Here is a 24,561-nt window from a genome sequence, read left to right on the forward strand (position 1 = left end):
TTTGTACTTTTCTTGGCAAAAATAGAAGTTTTACTTTTCTAGGATAAACACCGACTGTTACTACAGTCTCTAATTAAGACTGTCAGTTGGCAATACAATTTTAGAAAAAGTATATATACACTAAACTTCCTAGAGATGTCTGTATCTGCACTTCACCTTTAATTTAGGGAAAAATCATATTATATATACACTTCCACTTATATATGCACATATATATAAGTATATGTGTATTATATCTATAATATGTGTGTATTATCTGTGTTTGTGTGTTGCGTGTATGTGCATAGAAATACACATCCATGAATTTGTGTGCTTATTTCTGGAGGATCCAGGCATCTGAGGAAGAACAGGAATTTACACTCCAGAGACCTGTCTGAGATGTGGTTTGCTGCTCTTTGTCTAGACTGTGACTCTGGATAATCATCTAACTTCTCATAAATTCGCCATAGTCATTGAAAAAATGCTGTTGCCACACCCACCTCCTTGGCTCACGTACAGCATTCAAAGAGACTTGTTAATTAAGCAGCTTTCTATGGATATGGAATCCTGCAGCTAGCTACGGCACCCCTAGAGCAGGCCCAGTCTGCAGGATGAAGCATTTTGCTAGGAAACTCTAAGTGTCTCACCTGAGAGAACTGTATCTAAGCTGGTGACTCAACACAACTGTAGAAATGGCTTAGAAGTGCAAGCGAATCACACAGCCAAGTTTCTACATCTCCGTTAGTTTTTTTTTTTTTTTTTATGAATAGGATTTAACTTTCATGTTCTGTATATCTTGGTTGCTTCTCTTTAAGAAGCAGCCTGCACTAACCTCTTCTCTACCCTACAGGAAGCTGCAATTTCTCTTATCCCAGCCTTTCCATTTGGGTTGGGTCCATATATTTAACCTATGCTTTAGTCTTACAACATGCTGTTCAGATTCTCCCGTCTGTCTGCAGTCCTCCACCCCATTAGTAACTACACAGCATGAATTAAGTATTTGGTTAAAGCTGCTGACTAGTTAATCTGGTAGATAAATTTATGATATTCGTTTATACTAAAATTTTAGTGGATTGTAAGGGAATTAAAGTTCTCAGGTATTGCCTCAAAATTCTGATGTTTTTAATAAGAAATGATAGGAACAATGACTCTTGGTCATAAAAAAACATGGTAGTTCAAAAAACAGGCTGTCATGCTTAGTGGGAGCCACAGATGCCTGGGAATTAGCTTAGGGGCCTGCCTAGGATGTGGAAAGCTTCAGCCTCGATCCCCAACACAGCAGAATCAAACAAACATAAGAGAGTCACTGTTAAGGGAAGAAAGTGGGACCTCTGGGGAGTAGAACTCCGACAGAAGCCCAGGCAGAGCAAGTATTGGTTCAAAGATTTTCCCGCTTTACCCTTCTTCTTTTTCTAAAATACCCGCTAAAGATGGGCTCCCATGTCCAATTCCATTAGAGCTGCCTCTCTGGCTCCAGATGTTGTAGGGGCATTGATCTTAAAGTTGGTTAAAGTTGGATTTAGCATTTCCAAGCTATACCTTGTTATTAGGAAATCAGAATATGCCTGGTGGTGGCAGACCAGATTTGTGGGCGAGAAGAAGCAAACCCAAAGATGAGGGAGACAGACTAGAGAAGGCTGGCATAGAGCTAGGGCAGAGAATGGGACTGGGACACTGGGAAGGAGGGGAGGCAGCAGGAGCATTTAAAAGATGGGGCAGAAGGTGGGGGAGGGTGTGGCTGCATGATGGCAGAGTGGGGGTGGGGGACGACAGAAATCAGGAATCACAGAGTCAGATCATTCATCTTCTTGTTTCTGTCTGGAACTTGGAAGGAGACATCTCTGGGTGTCCCTTCCATTTATCCTGTGACTCTATTCCTGGATATTCTAGCCAACTCCTCTATAGCTCTCTTCAAAACTCACCAATAGTTTTGAGCAAGGAAGACTTTCCATTGCTGTCATAATATTTCTCTCAAACAATTGTCGCTCCCTGATTAATCGCCCCTCTGCCGTGCCCCTTGCTGCATGCTAATGGGACGTTTGTTGACTTTACAGAGACTCTGGAAAAATTATCTTACTGTGCCTGAAATCATAATCCACTCAAAGCTAAATAAGAATATTTTATCCTAACGTTTCTTTTGAAGTATCTGACAAAATACTACATTTTTATTTCTCTCTCTATCAACAATACCGTCATCAGAACCCCATTGCCTTTTCAAACGAATACATCAGTGTTCTGTCCTTGGTAAGAATAAAGATTCAGTTTATGAAAAATGTTTCACTGTTTATATATACTACAGAATTTTAATCAGGAAAGGCCTGGAGCTTATAAACACATAAGCTTTTGAAATCTGTGGTGATAACTTTGACCCACCATAGCATAGTCTATGATTTAAGAGTTAAGGAAGTAGGAGCACAGGCTAACTCATTATTTTTCCTATTTATCAGAAAGAGTTCAGAGGCGGTATTATCAGAGTATTAATTTTAGCACCAACTAGAGTAAAAACATTTCTCTGCAATGAAGTAGAATTTCAAAACATAAAATGACCAGAGGCTTTTGTGTACCTTTTGTCCATACTAGATGGTCATATATTTGGCATGACCTCTTGCAAGATTTTTGTGAGTCCTAACAATCCATTTGTTTTATGGTTTCCTATGATGAGAACTGATTTTTCCTGGAGTGGATTCTGTGATAAGCGTCTCTAGTCTCCCTGCCTGTGTGTGATTACACAGCGACACACTGTGCTTTTCACACAGACACACCTCTTCTTAGACACCCTTTTCATTTGGGAGCACTTGATCCCAAATGAATGTCCTGTTGGCTTCACTTGACACAGCATTGGGTTATCTGAGAACGTAATCTCAGTTACGGGATCACCCAGATCATAGTAGCCTGAGGGTATGCATGCCTGTGGGAAGTTGTCTCGAATGTTGTCTGATACAGGAGGACCTAGAGCACTGTAGGTAGCGCCATGGTGCTCTGGGTAGGTGATTCTGAACTGTGTAAGAAAGCTACCTAAGCGTGAGCCACAGCAAGCCAGCAAGCAGTGTTCCTCCATGTTTTCTGCTTCAAATTCTATTTGTTTTGTTTTTGAGATGAGGGGGTCTTCCTTCCAATGCTCTGGCTGTCCTAGAACTCACAGAGAGCCACCTGCCTCTACCTCCTGAGTACTGGGATTAAAGGCGTGCACCACTGCATTTAGCTCTGGCTTGAGTTCTTGCCCTGGCTTCCCTCAGTGGTGGGCTGTAACCTACAAGATGAAATAAAGCCTTTTCTCTCCTAAGCTACTTGGGTCGGAAAGTTCTATTACAGCAACAGAAGGGAAACTAGACTAGGTTTTCATTTGGAAAGTGTACGTTGTTATGACGAAAGTCTCCGAGTGTAACAGTGCCACGGACTTACTTCGTCAGCTTCCTCTTCCTTAAGCCATTTTTACTCCTGAAAATTGAAAAAAAAAAAATCCATCAGTACAAAAAGTTGATTAATAGGATTAAACTTCAAAGGGCTTATACTTTTTCATTAAGCATTTAATTTTTATCAACTATACTTCAGATTTGTTAAATTAGTCTTCCTTAGGTAAAGATAGCTATTTCTGACTCATTTTGAGAAACTACTCGGTCACAAGCACATGCCTGCATTTCATATTTCTCATTTGCTGAAAACTGCATTCTAGAGCAACAGTCGCTGACTCCTGGCGGTTACCTTTCTAGAAGGTTTTATTAGTAATGGAAACATCCATTTCCTGGTTTCCAGTGTCTGTAGACAAGAAAGAAGAACGGGGGGAATAAAGAATAAAGCAAGGAAGCTGAAGGTTGGGTTCTTTGTTATGGACTAAAGTAGCCTCTCTGTTGTTTCTGAGGTGAGCTGCTGGACTGCTGTAGGTGCTTGGCTCATGCAATTCTATGTTTTTATACTCTTAACATATATGAAGAAATGGACCTGCCACATGGGTCTTCTTAATTCCTTAATAACCCATAAGCCCAAACACAGGAAGTGTTAATGTACGGTTTGGTTAATTACATTAATTTGGGATTATTTAGAGTCATGAAGCGGGTAAAGGAATCAAGCCCTGTCACCCCACACGAAGAAAGCAGCTACTTGAAGAACTTTGTTGTTGTATTTTATCATCTGTACAAGGGGCAGGTGTTAGCTTAATTCAGCTTATGAGTGAAACGATAGTAAATGTCACTGTAATCAATACCACAGGCCTCTCAATATTCTAATGAAGGTGTGCATATCTTCAGAAGTAAATGTCAGGAGAGAATGATCAGTCATGGGTACAAGTACCTTCATGTACCGGATTATTTATTTGTACATTAAAACTGTGATTTCCTGGATATCTCAGCTTCAGAAAGGCTTTAAAAGGATGAGGCAGTTCTTTCCCCAGGCATCCATAGCTCTGGCAAATGGCCAGTTCTCACGTGGTGAGGGGGATCTGTGTTAACCCACCTGCTAGACACTGTGCCCTTCAGGGATGAGCACTGACGGTAGACGCCATACTGGCTTGTTCACGAATGCTTATCATGTTGAGTTGAAACAAAATATTCTAAATTTGTATTACCCTTGCAGTTTCATCTAGTAAGTTAATTATGCAAATTATCTATCTTGTAGTCTCTTCTGTTACATGTAGTCTTATATATGGCATGAAAGTACAAGCAGGGCTATCTGGGGAACAGAAGGAAGGAAGGATGGTGGGCTGGATATAGAAGACAAGTGTGCTCAACGCACATGATATACTTGAGGAAAATGTTTTTATGTGGGCCAGGAGCTGGCTCAATCAGTAGAGGGTCTTGATGACAAGCCCAAGAACCTGTGTCCAGGCCCCAGAACTCAAGGAAGAAGGAGAGAATCGACTTCTGAAATCTGCCTTTTGACCTCCACATGTCCAATGTGGTGTGAGCTTGCAATCATCACACACAGGTGCACGTGCACGCACACACACACACACAGACCAATGCACACACCACAATGTACAATGGATGGATACCAGTAAAAGGAAAGATCATGTATTATTCTCAAACTGTCTAAAGAATAACAATAATCCTAGACTTGGCCTTATAGGTCCTGTGAAGTGAGGATTATAGACAAAGAGCAAGCAGTCAGGTCAGGGTTATAGGGAAGCACCCTTAGTGGTCCATGGAGTTTCTGGGTTTGAATAGCTTTTATTTCCTACAACTTCCAAGTGAAGACTCCTTACCCCTTCTCACCCTCACTGCTTTGTTCCTGTTTCTTCCCTGCTCCCCTGGTCTCATCTTCTTTGTCTTTTATTCTCAGACTTCAGAAGAAGTACAACTCTCCCATATCATTTAAAAAACACTGATGTCGGACATAGCTGTATCTCTTAGGATGCTGGAACCTAAAGAAAGCTCCGTGGGCCCTTCTCTGGTTCAGCTATCCTGGTAGTAAGTTAATTTCAGGAATGCAACCCAGCCAATCATGTCAGCATTTGGGAAACCAGAATGCCAGGACAGGTGGCTGACAGCTCTGCTGGGATCAGGAGACTGAGAGCAAAGAAAACTCCTTTCCTATCCAAACAGACTGCAAAAGGAATCTGAGACAAAGGGAGCTGCTGTGCTTGGTGGCTCAGGAGAAGCCAGGCACAGACTTTTCCATTCGAATCCCATCTGTTACCCAGTGAACGTTCAGTGTGATGTAAAATTCCGCTGCGTATTTTGTATGGTGTGCTGTGGCCATGAGGGTATGTCTGTATGATTTGTGGCCGCGTTCAATGTTCTATTTAGATTCTGCTGAATCTGGAGTGTCCCTGTATCTGAAGGCTGTGGAATATGCCAAGACTGACTGATGACAGGCCGTGGCCACATGGAGAGCATCTTTCTACACTTTTGAGTACTGTGTTGAGAAAGAGAGAAAGACACACGCAGAGAGAGAGAGAGACAGAGAGAATGAGAGAACATACACATTTTATTTTTCTACTTTTCGTTTATGTAAGACAAAGTTCAAATCCCCAGTGATATAAAGAAATTAAAGTGAATTCTTCCTAAATTCTTTTGGGGCCACAACAGGCCCTAAATCCAACCGTACTGCAGTCCATTCCTCAAAAGAATCCAAGGTAATGGCAGAGACACTGAATGTGCAGTGATTAAAATAAAGTATAATGCCCAGAGGTCCCCGGGTTCCTAAGTGCAGCTGCTTCACATGCTAAACAAAAGCCACCCAGGCCTTTAGGTTTACAGCCGTCTCCAAACACAGCACCTAATGACCAATGCATGACCTTGTATACATCTGAATGCTATCACTAAATGTCCTCCTGTCCTTAAAATGTGACTGTTTAGGAGTTAGAGCAGACACATGCATGTTTGTATATGGTATGCAGGTGGTTATGGTAGAGAAAAGAAACAGCAGTGAATTCAGTTCAGAGTAGGGGATGCTTTTAAAAAAGAGTAAGGCTCCAGGACCACTGAAATCAGGAATCCTCACGGAAGCCAACTGACTGGGCACTAGCGCCAGACACCCACCACCTGGTGATAGAATTCTCATCAGACAGTGAGAACTGTCTGATGGGATATCTCAAGGTTCCAGAGGCATTTGAGGGTGCTAGCAAATCAACAGAAGTCCATCTCTTCAAAAAATCCCCCACTTCCCAGAGGAAGCTGGCTAATGCTTTGGGAGTGTGTGGGAGCGTAGCGCTGCTGTTTAGAGCTGTTGACAGGGTAGATGGCATATGAAGACAAATGCATTTGAGGGATGCTTAGCAAATGCAAGCTTAGGGAGTGACCTGCAGATCAAGCAGTCGGGAATGTGAGCTGTTCTTTTCTGGTTGGGATGTGTGCACGTGTGAAAGACTAATCTCTTCCTTGAAGGTCTCTTCTCCTCTTGAGGCAACCATTTACAGCCTCAGGATGTTTACTAAACACAGTGGGGGATTTTGCTCCCCTTATCAGGGATTCACACAATTTGGTCAATACTGTTTATAAGGGGCCTTGAAGAGGTTGGCCATCTGTTCATCCACGAGTCGTTAAGAAAGATGCACAAGGCATGCAGTGTAGAAAATGGGAAGATCTCGGGCTGAGCTGAGACAGGGATATAGCACCGGACGCAGCTTTCTGTGGTGGATGCTCTAGTCACTATCTGCATCCTAAGCACAGGTGGAATTCCCGAGGATGGTGAGAGGATGTTCAACTGAAAGGTAATGCCAGTTTTGAAGGGGAAGGTGGAAGCAACATGTACTGCTCACACTATCTGACACTCAGCACAGCACACACTGAGCTGATGATGGTGAAGTCTGAACCTAAGAAGCAGCAACAGCTCAGGGAACGGTAGTGGATACTGCTATGGTGAGATATGATTGAGCGTGTTTCAAAGTGCTTCCCTCTAGTGTGCTTTCTAAAATGTGCAGATTTTGTAGTAATGATGCATACAGAGGACGTCTTTCTCAATGTTTCTCCCTCTGTGACTTGATGTCATAAATTACATCAGCTGCATTCTTTCTGCCCTCAGAGGACTAGAATATTTGACCAATAGCTTCAATGCATGAATGGTTGTTCAGATTCCCACATCCCTCTCTCACCCTCCCCTACCCTTCTCTATCTCGCAGTCTGTCTTTCTGTCTCTGTCTCTCTCTCTCTCACACACACACAGAGCCACTATTCCACTCCATGAGATATTTTTTATTGTTTCCTTCCAAGTCTGCTTCACATTGCCCACATTTCAGGTATTTCATTATTGTATACTCTCTAAACAACCATGTGTTAGCTTAAGGGCAATGACTGTGTGTGCATACATGTGTGTGTGTGCGTGTGTGTATGTGTACACATACATGTGTATGTGTCGTTGGGAATTTTGACATTTTCCTGGAAGACTGACTATTTCTCTGATGACTTAGGGGAGAAAATAATTTTGGATCATTTGGTCTAAGGAGTCAAGTTTATTATCATAATTATTACCATTATTATTATAACATAGCAAAAGCCAAGAAGGATATGTTTCAAGGCTTCATTGTCCATGTGGTTTAGACACTAATGCAACAGTAGACCAAAGGAAGGCTCTTCTTTTCTGTTCAGAGGAGAGAGGAGACTTTCTGGGCTCTGAACCTGTGTTTATTATATGATGGCTCATAATATCAAGAGAGTCACTCTCTTTGGGGCACTATTTTCTTTTCTTTTGTTGAAGGTTTTAGATCATGTGTATAGATATGTATGATCGGGTGCATGTACATGAATGCAAGTGCCCGAGGAGAGTACTGGATCTCCTGAAGTTGGAGTTACAGGTGCTTGTGAGTTGCCCACTGTGGTTTCTGGGAACTGAACTTGGGTCCTCTGCTTAGCTGGGAGCCCAGAGTTCTGTTTCCCTGTCCCTAAAAAGACTATCACACGTTACAGTCTGTGGGGTATTAGATAAAATAATTACATAGAAGGGCTTAGCTGAGTTAAGTTAGATATTCAGTAGTTAGAGAGTTGAGGTTGTTATGAAAGCAAAGAGGTCTCCAGATTCAGGGACTCCTTCCCCTACCTTCCTACATTTACCCTCTTGGAAATAAAGAATTTTCTCATGTGTGGAGATGGGAAGAAAAATGGGATTCAAAGATGGGAAGCTAGTGGACCAACTCCAAGAAGACACAAATGACAAATAACACAGGACAGGAAAGCCTTCGAGAGAAGCACAGAAAATCTAACTGGGAAGACACTGTAGGCATCTGGGTACCATTCATTGTCTTGATGTCTTCCCAGTTGCTTATCATCCTGAGTGCTGAGAATCACATGAAATAACTGGCAAGAAAAACAAATCCCTTAATCCCATTTTGTTTACTTTCTACATGTTAACTTGTAAAAAGACTTGGTGTTGGGTAAATAGTAAAAGTGAAATCACTTACCAAGGGTTAATATAAAATGCCAAAAGATAATCAGTCCAAAGACATGAAGGCAGCAGGGTTAAGAAAGCAAACACACTCCTACGCCTGTGAGCATTAATAAACAACAGATGCAAAGATGAAACCGTGGTCAGGGTTAGTAATTCAGCTGTGAACAGATATCAATAAGTCACTGCCAGGGTCAACTCATACCCCAGCTAAACATCATTCTCCTCTGTGGGCTTCTGATGGAGAGCTTCAAGGCTACACTAGTGACCCAATCAGCTTCTATTCACACAAGTCCTCATCGTAATCAGAGACAACGTCTTTCCACCCATTTGGCATCAGCTCATCTGCTCTGAGGAGATTTCATTTTCCATCTGGTTCATCAAGGCACATTAGTTGGCTGGTGCGTTATTCTCAGCTATCGCCCCTTCCAATTTAACCTGATTTAAGAAGCCAGGTAGCAGAGTGGTAGCTTGTCTGAGTGAATATAGATGGTCAGGTCACTTAAATGCATTCTGGGGAGGACCAGGGTTCTGTACCACATCCTTATCAAGCTGAACCACTTCACGTGACTTTCAGTAGTGTTTCAATTTAAACCCGTATCCGGTTTCTAACGCCACTCCTTAAAGCACAAACTCAATATACTATATGGGTATCACCCACTCAACATCAGCACCTCATCCGTGGCCTGGGGTTTTTCATTGGTTCTCATCAGAATGGAAGTGAAACATTAAGTAATTGGATTTTAATTCCAATTGAGGTGAAATGTCTGATTGGAATCTGGTTGTAAGTCTTCAGACAGCACTCAAGACAGACCATCCAATCACATGGACAGGAAAATACCAGTCCCACCTACATTAGTTTGAAAGCTTGTCACTTCAGCTAGAGCAAACCCCCTCTGACACAGCTAATCTCACTCCCTCACAATATGCTCCTGCTGGTGAAACCAAGTTTGCTACGAGTTGCAGGAGAATTTGCTTGATTTTACAGAAATATCCTGGACGGGATTCTTTGCTTTGCTTTTAGTTTCCCCAGGCTGGCCTATAAATCTTACAAATTGTGAATGGTCAGGAAGTTCATTAATGCATAGCTTTTTTGGGTCATGGGTACATTTAGGACAGGACCTGGTCTTTCAAAGGGAAGAAGAGGGAGTTGGTGAGGCTCTTAATCTTGAGAAGAGTCCTAGCATATTTGAACAAATCTGCTCATGTTTCTGAAATTGTCAGCATCAAGGACTTAGAAATTCTCTTTCTTCATAACTGGGTTGATCATATTTTATAGAAAAACTTTATTCATGTTAAATTTTAAAATGACCCGAAGTGCAGTCAAATCAAATGGAATCCCATCCCATTACCCCCCACCCGCTTTCAACTAGCATGCTCATCATCCCACTCAGAGAGGAAGGTTTCGTGTTTTAGATAAGGTTTTTTACCCTATTGATTCTGTAGGGTGAAATTTCTGTTCTCTCAGATCTGTTTATTTAATATTAGCCACTTTGGGGAAAATGGGTTCATTTAAACACTTCTATGGTAGCCCTTGTTAAATGAGAAATGTTTACTTAATACTTAGCTGGACAGTATTGCTATTGATTACACACATAGTTCAGTATAATGACAACCAAATTTATCCCTCGACATTGTTCTAATTCCCTAAACACCTTTTTTCTCTGGGAACTTCATTCCCAACTGTAAATGACAAAGGGCTCATACAATTTTTAAGTTTGTCTATGTCTTTGATAGAAGAGGCGAGAGCTTTGGGTTACATATCTTTACTTAATTTTTGAATGAAAGTATTGGCTCCGGTTGCCAGGTACTCAGCCACATTGCTTTATTTAAGTCTCCCCTAAGGGCCTATTACTGCCACTGTGGCTCTTGTGATGGAGCCTCTGCTAAGCACAACTTTGGGCCCCTTGCTTGACTTTGTGGCCCCTTTTTCCACTACTTAAGAATTGTATTCAGCTTGTAGAAACCATTTTGGCCCATGATGATCTAGTTATGGATTACCCACCGAAATAAAGGAAAGACAACCATACACAAACACAAAAATCATCTGTGCCTTAAAGACAATAGAATCAGTCAGCTAAAGACATGTCCCAGAATAACACTCACCAACTGTAGGGCAGTTTCCCTTCCCTCTCCAAGGATGCGAAATTGACAAATGTGCCAGCTCCGCACTCCCTGTTTGAAAGAGACAAAACCAAGGTTACTGCTTGGTGGAGCTCTTTTTCCGACATGAAGGTCAAGAGAGCCTTTATCCAGCTCATCATGCCAGCATTAAAAAAAGAATAATGTATGTTTTATATGATTTTCTTTCACATACAATAGCATAAACCAAAGGAAGATAAAACACAAAGAAACAGCCCCTTGGAATGCAGCAAATCAAATTCTTGAGTCAAAACAGAGTCTGTTCACAATCTTTCCCAAAAGGTGTTCATGACCCTAGAATACACGTGCATGTCCTTTGCTGCCCCTCTGCATTTATTTTGGGCATGGCTGTTTATTTCATGATTTCTTGGAATTGGGTGTTACAACATGCTATTGCCATGTTGTCTACTAAACGCAAATTAAAGTCACCCTACCCCTTCCCAGGATGTGAAGTTTGGTGGCCTTCTGAGCCACCAATCTTTAGTTTTCCTTTTCCTCCACTGGCAAGCACTCACCAATCTCTTTCTGTCATCTTCTTTTCTGGAAATCTTTGTCTGTATCTGCCTCTCTTTCTGTGTGTGCTTCTCTCTCTCTCTCTTTCTGTCTCTCTCTCTCTCTGTCTCTGTGTGTGTGTGATATGCATGTGTGCATACAGGGTGCAGGTGCCTGTGCACATGTATATTTAGGCCAGAAGACAACTTAGAGAGCCCCATTCTATCATTTTCTGCCTCACTCTTTTGAGCTCACTTAAAACTGTAATGTATAATTAAGAAATATATGTTAATAGACAATCATCTCTAATAGTCAAGCTTGTAGTCATGTTAGTTAGATTTTCTAGATGTACAGAGATGTATTTCAGATGGATAGGGATTCTTCAAATCTTTCAAAGACTACAGAATATGGCATTTAAAATGTTTTAAGAGCTTAGGACTTTTCATGACAATGAGACATGTCTGCTCCTGGCAGCACCATTTGCTTCAAGAGGAAGATGGGCATCAAAGAGGCTCCTTATGAAGTTTGTTAGCCATTTGGGCAAGAAACTACTCTTGCCTGGACTGCTTGATGGTATGTTGTGTAAACTGGACATGCAAGACCAACGGAGAAATGATTGTTAAACTTGCCTAAAGGTGAGATTGTCCTTCGGGGTTCCTGCTTCATGAAAGAGTCTGCCAGACATTCTGCAGGACACAGAAGAAAGTGACTGACAAACTGCCAATATAGGAGGAACTGTCTTTAAAATTTATGCTTCATGGGAAAGTCTGCCAGATGCTATGGGTATGTAGGCTGAAGATGGATGACCCCATGCTGCAGAAGAACTTTGGATGACTGTCCAGGCAGTGAGATGTTTCTGTCAATACTAGAGTTTTGGAAGTTGCTTACAATGAACTTACTGTTTATTTAGGGAATTATATCCTTCTGGAGCCTTTGATGGAGTTGAAGAATAAATAGTTATTATAGTTTTCTTTAGTTATGATAAAAAGATAAAGTAGATATAAATATTGTAACTGTAATTCTTGCTTGATAACTGTTTTGTTGTATATATTTTACTATGCTAAAGTTGAAACCTTCCTTTTTATTTAAGTAGAAAGGGGGAGGTGATGTGGAAATCCCCCTGTATAATGTGATTACCATTAATGAATAAAGAAACTGCTTTGGACCTATAGCAGGGCAGAACTTAGCTAGGTGGCACAGAACCAGCTCATGTGCCCTCTCTCTTCATTGCCCCAATATAGCCTGTTTTCTGCATAAAATCAAAATGAATGTATCAAAACTCATCAGCACTCATTAACGTGCTCCGGACTCTGCAGTGACTGTTCACGTCACCCGGAGTGAAAGCCAACAGTCCCACAAGGGCTTGTGAAACCCTCTGTGATCGGGCATCACCTGCCATTCTTCCCTGCACCTCCTCTGTTTTACCTATCCTGGAGTCTCAGCTAGTCTTTGAGTATATTAGCCATGACATTGGGCCTTTGCACTAGGTGTTCTTTACACTGGACACTTTCCACAGCTAATATAGGGCTTCCTTCCTCATGGCTCTTAAGCCTTTGTTTTATATGGCTGCTCTTCACCAACCTTTCAGGGTTTCTTTCTGTATCCCGGCACTGCCAAGCTCCACTCTTTCTTATGACCCTCTAACACACTATGCAGCTGTAGCTTTGTCTTCACTGTGTGTTATCTGTATTCCCCATTGCAAGGGAAAGTCTATCAAGTGTTCTCAAGGTCAGTACAGCAGACAGTACTGGGGTAGTTGTTACATGGCAAGTATCCATTAGAATCTGCTAAGCCAATGAATAAAGTTTTGGTGACCTGCACAACCTCACACAGTTTGTAAGTCTAGACTTTACTTGAGGAATGCAATGTTATAGGTTTTCCCTGGAGTTCTACTATGTTAAAGCCATATCCCCATCATCCTAATGATGTTAATGTAATACAAAACTAATACCATCCTAATTTGGTTATTGCAATACCAAACTTCATAAGCTGATGGCCATATTCACAAGTGACCATTGTTGTCTATTAGGACATTCCATTTTTATCCTGGTAATTAGCTTGAGTCAGTTTACTTAAAATTATATTTTCCTATACATGATGCTAGCTGGGCGGTAAACTGCTGTTGGACTTGATGCTTCTTTGTTTTCTTTCTTTCTTTCCTTCTTTACTTCCTCCCTCTCTCCTCCCTTCCTCTTTTCTTTTCTTTCTTTCTCTCTCTCTCTCTCTCTTTCTCTCTCTCTCTCTCTCTCTTTCTTTTGACAGTGTCTCACTATGTATTCCTGCTTGGCCTGGAACTCATTATGTAGACAAGACTGATTTCAAATTCACAGAGATCAGCCCATCTCTGTCTACAGAGGGCTGGGATAAAAGGTATGTTACTATACCTGATTTATTTATTTTATTTTATTTTATTTTTTGATTTTTCAAGACAGGGTTTCTCCGTAGCTTTTGGTTCCTGTCCTGGAACTAGCTCTTGTAGATCAGGCTGGCCTCGAACTCACAGAGATCCACCTGCCTCTGCCTCCCAAGTGCTGGGATTAAAGGCGTGCACCACCACTGCCCGGCTACCTGATTTATTTTTAATACACTCTATAAGCCACTGGTTAAATCATAACGAGAGAGAGCAAACTGTAAAAGATATTGGTTTGTATCTCAGTTGCCCAGTAGTGTACTACTGTATATTTGAACCAAATTTCCCAAATGCAATTGTTACCAAAGAAGCAGCAATGTCTTCAGAGAACTGATAGGAAACTCTGGAAATGTGAAGAAAGTAGTGGAGAATGTGTATAAAGGAGAGTTCTCGATGTTTATCCTAGTGGTAGAGTGCTTGCCTAGAATCCACAGGGCCCTAGGTTCTTTCTACATCGTGCGTGCGCATGCGCACACACACGCAGAGAGAGAGAGAGAGAGAGAGAGAGAGAGAGAGAGAGAGAGAGAGAGAGAGGAACATCTGCGTTTTTCTTACCTAGCCATCTGCAGGTGCTTCTTTCTAAGAATGACAAGGGTCACTAACAGCAGTCCAATTAAGAGTGTGCTGAGGATGGCCAGCACTGAGATCACCACCACGTTAGGGTTCATCTCTGTAACTAGAGAGAAAAGCCACATGTTGCTGTAGGTCAAACAGGACACAGAGATTGACAGAGCCATTCACAGACTTCCATCTATCCTTAGGAAGGTTGAATTTATAACAAAGATGACAATGGTAACAACCATGTTTGTCTAAGGCAGCTATTGCCTTGCCTTCTGGTAGAGCGCTGGAGGCTGGCAGATGGTCCTTAGGTATAAGGAGGAACTGAGTCTGTTTCCTAGGTCACCAGTACGCAGGATGCTCTTAGAAAGAAAAGCTGCAAGTGTGAACAGTATCCATGTGTGGCTTGCAACTATTTGAAAATTAAAAACCATTACCATGCATTACCATTGCTTAACATTCTCAAAAGCTTCGAAGGTGGCAGGTTCTTATTTTATGCCCATGACTTTAGAGTTGGGAAGTACCGCTGTCTAGTTTTCTCTCCGCTAACAATGCATAGGAGCAAGGCATTAGCGAGCTGCCATCTGCGGTGGCATTTTACATGCTACCAGAAGCAGGCATCCAGACGATCTGTAGCCATATGCTCCGAGGTTTCCCATCTGCACAGACGCGGAGATTAAATCTATTAATAAGTTGGAGAGTCCCTAGGAGTGGGGTTGCTCTCATGTGCTTTCTCTGATGAATGGCCTGCTCACCACAGGATGCCAGAGGCAAGGGAGCAGGCTCCATGTCTTTATAGACAACTTTATAGACATGAGCTAGGGGAGCTACATGTCCTCCATCGCAGGGTAGAAAGCATCAGAACTGATGGGCATGGTGGTACATCCTGTATCCGAGGACTTGGGAGGCTGAGGAAGGAGGGTGAGAGGTTTGTGGGCACTATGGACTATTTGGTGAGTTTGAGGCCAGCCTGACATAGATGATAACCATTTCAAATCCCCAGAGAACCAGTCCTCAATGCCTTGAGTGCTTGCTACATGCTACCTCTGCTCTAGTTCATGGCTGAGTGCCGAGAAGAGAGAAGAGCAGGCTAGTCAGCTCTATTTGAGAAGCAGCTTTATTTATTTCCCTCCTTCCTTCTCACTGGTGAGTAAACTGGACAAGAATTTCAACTGTTGCTCTAGGTTGCCAGGGAAAGGATAGGAATAAATAGACATTAAAGTATTTTTTTAAAAGTGTCACAGAAGCCAGGTATGGTGGCATATGTGACTGTAATTCCAACTTTTGAAGGAAGGGATGAGGCAGGAGGATTCCTATGAGTTCCAGGCCACGCAGGATATATAGTGAGGGCATATATCAACTCTGCTCTTCAAAAACAAATCCAAACCAAAACAAACACACAAACAAAAACCTCAAAATCCTGGGATAAAAAGTGTTGTGAGATGTGAGGAGAAACACCATTAAAACACTGTCCATATCTACTTTCTTCTCTTCTTCTAACACATTAAATGTTAATAGCAAAGACTTCCAAAAAAAAAAAAAAAAACAAAGCAAAGGCCCATGTTACCCATCCCTGTACTCAGTAGCTAAATGCATGGCTAGTGTGACAGACACAAAAGCAAACCAATTAAAGGGATGGTGTGCTCTTGTGCACGGCTGTCTTCATAGGGTCTTCACAGATGGTCTGTAGCTCCTTCCATTAACAGTGTAAATAATAGAATGCAGGAAAGGAACTAGGAGCCACCATTGTTCCGGGCCTTGCATTAATTACTATTTTTCCCATTAGTACGGCTGAAATAGCAGCAGTTTTGCTTTAACTTTTAGTAGGAATTGTAGCTACTCTTTAACCAGGGTCAGCCAAGGACCAGTGCAGATGAGAGTGAGCTGATCAGCAGTATGTGTACCACTCTTGTGGATTCTGAGGATGGTGGCCTTGGTGAATCCACCAGCCTTTTTACAGAATACACTAGGGCTTTCTGTATTTTCTCTTCTAACTTTCAAAATAACCTAGAATGGAGCTGGAAAGATGGTTCAACCGTTAAAAGCACTGATTGCTTTTGCAGAGAACATGGATTTGGTTCTCAGCACCCACTTGTTGGCACGCAACCACCTCTGTCTCAAGTTCCAGAGGATCTTATATCCTCTTCAGACCTCTGCAGGCAACAGGCATGCACATGGTGCACAGAAATCCACGCAGTGAAAAAAGGCCATGCTCATTAACATAAATAGAAAGAACTCAAATAACCCAAATCTAAAATTCATATACTGTTATGCTATATTTACATATTTAAAAAAATTCAGGATAATCTACATCTTTTTCTAGGTTACCTGTTCTTTGGGATTGGAGTCAAGGGCTCCCTAAACCCATATCTTGGGGTGTTGTTTTCAATAGAAGTCTGGTTCCATCAAAAAGCAGACTATGTATATTTAAAAGGAAATATTAAAGAAGATATAGAAACTTTCAAGGACAAGATTGCCTTAATCTGCACAATTACCCATTGTGGACACGGCTATGAAGGTGGGGACGCTGGGACTGTTGTGGCTGAAGCTGGTGACGCTGCAGTTGTAGGCAGTTGCTGGAAGGAGGCTGGAGATGGTCACGACGTGGGAGGAAACAGCTATGGGTTCCTGGAGACACAGAAAAGAAAATTCATTTCGTGTCATCCTCGTTCACTTTGTTTTTAAAACTATTTTTCATATCAAGGAGCTTGTATGGAGGGTAGAAGCAACTAAAAGATGGCAAAGTTTAACAGTGAAAAATCTTTCCTTCTTTCTCTATTCTCTTCCATGTCGCTCTGTCCCGTGGAAGCAGCCAACATTACTGGATGTTTTCCTCCTTGTACACCTTTGATGGAGGTATGGACGGAGAGGTCGTGTTGACAGTTGTGAATGACTTACACAGTACTCTGTTTCTCTTTACCTGAATCATCAGTATCTTCTTGTTAGCAGAGACTGCTCTTTTGTTTCACAGCCAATCAGACCCAAATAATCACACAGACACTATATTAATTACAACACTGGCCAATGGCTCAAGCATATTCCTGGCTGACTCTTATATCTTAAATTAACCCATTTCTATTAATCTGTGTATCACCATGAGGCTGTGGCCTACTGGAAAGTTTCCGTTGAGGGTCTTTCTCCTTTGGCAGCTACATGGCATCTCTCTCTCTCTCTCTCTCTCTCTCTCTCTCTCTCTCTCTCTCTGTTTCTTTTCAGAGTTCCTGCCTGACTTTACTCTGCTAAACCACTGGCTCAAACAGCTTTATTCATCAACCAATAAAAGCAGCACATATACAGAAGGACATCCCATATCATGTTTTGGCATTCTTACTACAAGTTTGTATTAAGCTGTTTAATCCTTTTTTAAATTAAAAAATTAAAAACTATGTGTGTGAATGTTTGTCTGTCTGTATATGTGGGTACCACATGCACTCATGCCTGCATAGACCAGAAGAGGGTACCCTATCACCCGGAGCTGGAGTTGCTGACAGTTGTGATCAACCATGTATGTACTGGGAAGCAAACCTCAGTTCTCTGCAAGAGCAGCAGGTATTCTTAACCCCAAAACCATCTCTCCAGCTCTTGTGTTACTGTGTTTTAAGGAGTGCACACAAGTTCATTCAAAGTTCATACTTGACCTCACCAGCCTCTTACTGATGAAGGTTCAAGTAGTTTGTTGATTTCTTTGTGTGCTATTGAAAATAATGTTAACAGCATCTTGCAATATATATATATATATATATATATATATATATATATATATATATATATATATATAGTGTATTTATGTATTGTGATGGTTAATATTGATCACCAACTTGACAGAACCTGCAATCACCTATGAGATGAGGGATTGTTTAGATTTGGTCAGCTCTGTGCATGTACCTGAGAGGTTATTGTGGTTAGGCTAATTGACCTAAGAAGATCCACACCAAAGGAGAGTGGCACCAGTCTCTGAGCCTGGATCATGGACTGCATTTAGAGGAGACAGCTATCTGAACAAAGACACCACGATTCTCTGCTTCCAGATTGCTGACGCAATGTGGCCATCTGCCTCCAGCTTCTGCTGGTAGGACTTCCCCATTGCAAAGGACTGTACCCCGAAACTATTAGTTAGAAGAGATGCCTTCTCCTGCAAGTTGCTTCTGCTTGGGTATTTTTGTCACTACTACAGGAAAAGCTAAAATGCATATATGGCATATGTCTATGTACACACACAACATGCTGCATGGAAAGGTAATACACATATGTAATCATACAGTCCCAGCACTTGATATTCGGTCACAAACCATGCCTTTGTAATACCGAAAACTATTGACAATCAACCCCTCCCAGGCCAGCTTACCTGCTCACTACTGTTGTGTGGAGTGGACTGTTTTCCTGCATTCCTTCTAATGTGGTATATTTGTCTGTAGGCTTTTCCAATGAAAATTGTGTCTAGTAGTTTTATTTTGCAATTCTTATCATGAAGGAAGTTATCAATTTTTCATATGTTGAAGGTTCCTTTGTTCTTGTTTTCGTATGTGTTTGCTTAGGAGTGTTGCTTATTATCTTTTATTTATTTTTTACTTGTAGCGGTTCTCTATATATTAAGAGCCCAATCTGTTTGCCCACATTCTTTTTTGTCACACCCACCCAAAGCATGGTGACAGAAGGTGCTCAGAAGCAAAATTATCTCATATTTAAGAAGAATAAATCGCTAACTTGGTGGGTCCATGGCCAGGCAGTGACATACAAACTGCACAATGTAAACAATGAGTCAGCATGCCCCTCTTTTTTGAAAGAACATCCCCAAACCCTCCAGAATAACAAGACAGCAGCCAACAGCACTGCTTTCCAGTCCCACCCACCACCTGTCCAGAAAAGAATTACAGCAGGGAGAGAAAGATTTGCTGGCAGGACTAAACTGCCGCTGGTAGTTGGTCAGCCAATGTGTTTCCAACAGAAGACATCACTACAGCTACAGAGAAGAAAATGCATCCATGGCAGGAGACTTCTTTTCCAAAAAGGTTTTTAGCACAGAGACAGGACTCAGCACAGATCAAAAGAGATAAATTTATGGATGCACCTATCAAAGGGGCCGAGGGATCCAAGCACATTATCTCCTCAATCAGTGGAAAAGGTTGCTTGCCCAGCCATCCTCCTATTCTTCCTTCTCATGCACAAGGTCTTTATTTATCGAAAGAGCATCAATTATTCATGCTAGAAGAATTACTTGACCCCCTGCAGTGCATGACTCCCTGTCCTTTTCCTCCCCCACCTCCGGCTGCAAAGTCTTTTCTTCTCTCTTCCCCTTCCTTCTCTTTTCTTTTTGTAAGTTAGTAACTCTCAGAGCTGAGTGTCCACTTCTCCTGCCCTTCTTCATGACCTGGAGAACCATAAAGTAGTTTATCATTTCTGCTCTATATGACCCCAAAGCTTTAACAATAAGCATGTCTCAGGGTTTTGTCTTTTAAATTATTTCGACAATATGACTCTTTGCTAGGGAACTTATATTTTACTTATTTCTCCATTTGCACAATACCTGAACTGATATATTTTATTTATAGTGTCTTTTTAAGTTTAAAATAAACAAAAATTAAATTAATTTACAAGTAATTAAAAGAAAAAATTGAAGGCAAGTGTTGATTCTATTTGTGTTCTCTAGAATACCTTTCAAAAACTGGGCAACTGGTTCCTAACTATTAAAATATAATTTCAATGTCATGGTCCTCATGAATATAGTCCATAAATACTGTTAACTTTTATTTATAAAGCCCAAAGGAACAAGCAGACAGTTTTCACTTCTTGTATTTTCATGAAACAGAAAGTCTTTAGTTTGCTTCATTAACCTTAACCAAAAGAAACCCAGAAGGAAAGTCGAGGCAATCAGTACCTGGAGTTTGGCATCATGGCTAGAGCCGAGCTGTTGACAGAGGACTTCAAAGAAATCAGCAACACCCTCTTCCACCCACAGAAGGGTCACCGACGTCTGCGTTTTGTTCACTGCGAAGAGTGATTTCGGAGGGGCTGGTTCTGAGGAAAGAGCAAAATTTTTAAAAACAGAATTACATATATATATTATCCTCATTTAGTAGCAAATGGGCGGGAGGTCCAGAGAACTCACAGGTAGGGAGAAAAAGCCTGTGTTTTACTGCCTTTGAGTAATATGCCCGTCCGCAAAGCCTGCCATTGACAACCAAAGGCAGAATGTTCTGTGTTCTTCCCCACTTGTGTTTCCAACTTCTCCTTTTGGACACTTCTGTTTTCTTCTTCAGCTTTATAACCAGAGTCTATTAATAGTTTCTGTGTCATCCATCCTGGAGTTAGCATTGTCCTGACAACACATAGCTTGGATGAGACACAGAAACAAACAAAGATGAAGAAGAAGACAGGAAAGATGGGGAGGGGGCTCTCGCTTCTAATGAGATGTTGATTGGGAATTAGCCTTCCCAAGTCTTCCTTTCTTTGGATGTTTTTCTTGGGGAAAAAAGATCAGATTCTTGAAGCTTTAGTGAAAATTAAGAGAGATAAAACTGAAAAGATAACATGATTTTTTTTTTTTGTGAAAGGATGATGGAAGGTAACCAGATGCTTAATAACATGTTAAAGATAAGAGTTTTATCACAGACTTTTTATCTTGATCAATAAATTAATACATTAGTCAAGGGCCCCACACTGTGCTATCTGGGCCACTTTATGTTCCTTTCTGTAGTTGAGCCACAGGCTCGGTTGACGAGGTCCTCTGTTCTGGTAAGTTTTCTGCACTCCTATCTTCCACTTCTGGATTTCTTCTTCTCTGCTCATGTCACTGTATTATGGATGCTGAGTTGTGATGTTGTGTTGTGTATATGCTGAGTTGTGGGTGCTGTGTGGTGGATGCTGTGTGTTGATGCCATGTGGTGATGCTGTGTGGTGATGCCGTGTGGTGATGCTGTGTGGTGATGATGTAGGTGGATGCCGTGTGGTGATGCTGTGTGGTAATGCAGTGTGGTGATGCCGTACGGTGATGCTGTAGGTGGATGCTGTGTGGTATGCTGTGCGATGATGCTGTGGTCTGTCTTTCTAGACCCTCCAGTAGTAGTTACACTGCTGGTCTGAAGCTAGGTCCTTGTTATCTGCTGGCAGTTACCCTGGACATCGCTTGCCTGGACATACAATATCTTCCCCCTCTAGGTTGAGCTGTCAATGTGCTGTCCCATCTGCACCTCCCTTTCAGACAGCCAGATCTCTGCTGCAGGTCTCCCACTCTTGTTAATTGTATTTCTTCCCACTTTATGTCCCAATTCCTGAATCTGGCCCTAGTCCTGGATTTTTCCAGAGCTTGAATGTCCAGGGAAACTGTTGACCCTCCAGATCTTTCTGGTCAGGTTTGGGCTTCCTTTGTAGAGCCGGTAAAGAAACAAATATTTAAAACTAGAAATTCTTGCAGGTGGCCTGGATGTGAGTCATTTTCTAGTGAGAAAGTGACAACTGTGGGTGAGCAAGCTAAAGGAGAGAAGAGATGAGTCAGCTTTGGACAGTGAAAACCATAGTATGTCGGGTCTCCTTTTCCTTGGCAAGCGTCACCCACTCCTCCAGGCAGGATTCAGTCTTCTGAAGAAAAGGGACAGATGAAGCCTCAAGTGTCGGAGGTCAACATCTCTACCCACTTCTGTCACTGCTGACAGGACTTCAAGATACATGTAAGACCTCCAGTGATTTGTGCAGCTTAAAATCTGGCCCCTGGGAGCAAATGTGCATGGTTAGGGTGGTACTGGATAAAGCTAGGCTTCTTCCTCTTATAAAAATATGTACTACAAAGTCACTCATAACAGCATGCACCAGTGATCTTAGCAGTGGTGGTGTAGAAGCAGAAAGACCTGGCATTCAAGGCCAGCCTCAGTTATGCAATGAATTTGAGACCAGTCTAGGTTATATGAAAACGTGTCTTAAAAACTAACCTAACATAAAACAGACAGATAAAAGGAAGTAGCTAAGTTTGGTAAACTGATTGCCACTCAAGCACCAGGACCTGGGTTCAGATGCCCAGCATCTACACACAAAGTCAGGCATGGTGGCCTGCGACTTCAGCATTGAGGAGACAAATACAGGCAGATTCCTGGAGCTTTCTGGAATCAGCAAGCTCTTGGGTGAATGATGAGACCTTGTCTCAAAAAGATATATAGAGAGTGATTGGAAAGTGTCAGTTGGCTTCTGACCTCTGTACACCCCCCAACACATGCTCATACACACATGTGTGCACATCCATATGAATGGTGTGGGAGGCCTTTCTCTCTACGTGTTCCTTTTATTGGTTAATGAATAAAGAGCTGCTTTGAGCCCATGGCAAGGGCACAACAGAACTAGGCAGCAAAAGCTAGGCTGTATGCTGGGAGAAAGGGCAGAGTCAGAGAGAAGTCATGGAACTGCTGAAGACAGACGGGAATTTTAGCTGGTAAGCCACAGCCACGTGGTGATACACAGATTAATAAACACGGGTTAAATTAAGATGTAAGAGCTAGCCAATAAGAAGCTAGAGCTAATAGGCCAAGCCGTGATTTAATTAATATAGTTTCTGTGTGACTATCTCTGGTCTAAGCTAGCCAGGCAGCTGGGAACTAACTAGTGACCTCCCTCCAAAATATGAATATGCACATAACACAACACAGCACTACAAACAATGTTATCAAGCACCTCGTACAGAACTTGGACAGAATGGAAGACAGCAATGCTAAGTATCATTTAATTTATACTGATCATAAGAGGATCAAGCTGATGCCTCTGAACTCAGAGCTGGTGCCTTGGGATCCTCCAGCAAATCCCTTCTTTCACTTGGAGTTTACAAAGGAAATAATTAGGTGTAACACTTAGTCTTGAAGCAGAACCTAATGTCTTGAATGTCTCAAATTCATTTTTTTCTACCAATCTACATTCTTTCTTTCTTTTTTATGAGGTGGAAGGCACAGAGGAGCAAGATGGGGACTGTTCCATTTTGGAAATCACTATGTGCCTAGACTGCCCTTATACTCATGGCAAACCTTCTGCCGCAGCTTCTCAAATGTGGGGATTAAAGGCATGTGACAGGATGTCCCACTTACTGCTTATTTTAATGTCACTCATTGATGTAACTGTCCACTGAATGGTATTTATGAGGTGTTATTATATCCAAAGTGCAGACGGGCTCCCCACTGTCTACATTTTTTCCCTTTAAATGTGATGGGTTTTATAAACGTGGCATTGGTAGTAAGAGGATTTAGTAGTAGTGCTATGAAAAAGCATCTCTCTGACTGATGAGGGAAAAAATCTATTTTCAGTCTCCAGCCTCAGTGTGAAGAGTTTTCTAGAATTTCTTTATGTCCAAAATTCAAATTGAGAGTCTGTTCCATGTGTGTTATAATGAAGTTTTCTACAGTAGAATAGGTCCTATAAATTATTCTCAACTTTGCCAAAGCATCTCCCACATAAGCAGTGGAGGCTAAGTAGAGGCATCATGATGCTCAAGTTGATGGCAGCAAAATCTGCCAAAGAAAGCACTGGAGTAAGGATGGTAAGTATGCCATAAAAACTGGAAGAGGGAAGTTTGGGTTAAGCAACAGGAGTCTGTCAGATTTGGGGCTCTCTAGACTCTTCTCATTGACCTAGGAAGACTCTTCCAGATTTCAACCAGTAATTTGAATATTTAAAAAACAATACTCTATATATGTATGTGTGTGTATATATATATATACATATATATATGCAAACAACATCTGAAAATGTTTTAAATTATTAATTAGAGACTGAAGAGATGTATTAGTGGTTAAGAGCTAGTTACTCTTCAAGAGGACTCAGCTTTAATTCCCAGCACCCTCGTTAAGGTTACCAACTACCTGTAACTCCAATCCCAAGGGATCTGGCACCCTCTTTTGGCCTCTGGGGGCATCAGGTACTGTGTGGTGCAGATATGAATGCAGACAAAGCACCCATAAAAAATCTTATTAACAATGGGTTTAAGGAAGTACTCATTAAATTCCTGACATACCACATAAATTTTTTTAAAAAAAACTCTTGTTAATAATCAAATGAAGTCTTTAAAGATTTCTCATTCACATCAAAGTTTTTATGACTGAGATTAAGAATGACAAATTGATGTCCTAAAATCCAGTTTCCAGAAAGGGAAGTGAAAGCCACAGAGTGGGTATTGGAGGGTCCTCCCATGTCTGTTA

The 24,561-nt window shown here is 41.6% G+C and overlaps 1 protein-coding gene across 2 annotated transcripts in view; it reads right to left on the bottom strand.

The window, feature by feature from the left end:
• Window positions 1–24,561, bottom strand: part of Ptpro (protein tyrosine phosphatase receptor type O) — a 212,396-nt gene that overhangs the window by 29,313 nt on the left and 158,522 nt on the right. The window contains exons 13-18 of one of the 2 annotated variants that reach the window (XM_057785269.1): window positions 20,271–20,410; window positions 16,891–17,023; window positions 14,393–14,513; window positions 10,900–10,968; window positions 8,810–8,893; window positions 3,382–3,417 (exon numbers count right to left, since the gene is read on the bottom strand). In XM_057785269.1, the coding sequence (XP_057641252.1) occupies window positions 3,382–3,417; window positions 8,810–8,893; window positions 10,900–10,968; window positions 14,393–14,513; window positions 16,891–17,023; window positions 20,271–20,410 (583 nt within the window). The remainder of the gene's footprint in view (window positions 1–3,381; window positions 3,418–8,809; window positions 8,894–10,899; window positions 10,969–14,392; window positions 14,514–16,890; window positions 17,024–20,270; window positions 20,411–24,561) is intronic. The other variant, XM_057785277.1, reaches the window with a different exon arrangement.

The sequence above is a fragment of the Chionomys nivalis genome, chromosome 1 (assembly GCF_950005125.1).
Source record: "Chionomys nivalis chromosome 1, mChiNiv1.1, whole genome shotgun sequence".
Taxonomy (NCBI): Eukaryota; Metazoa; Chordata; class Mammalia; order Rodentia; family Cricetidae; genus Chionomys; species Chionomys nivalis.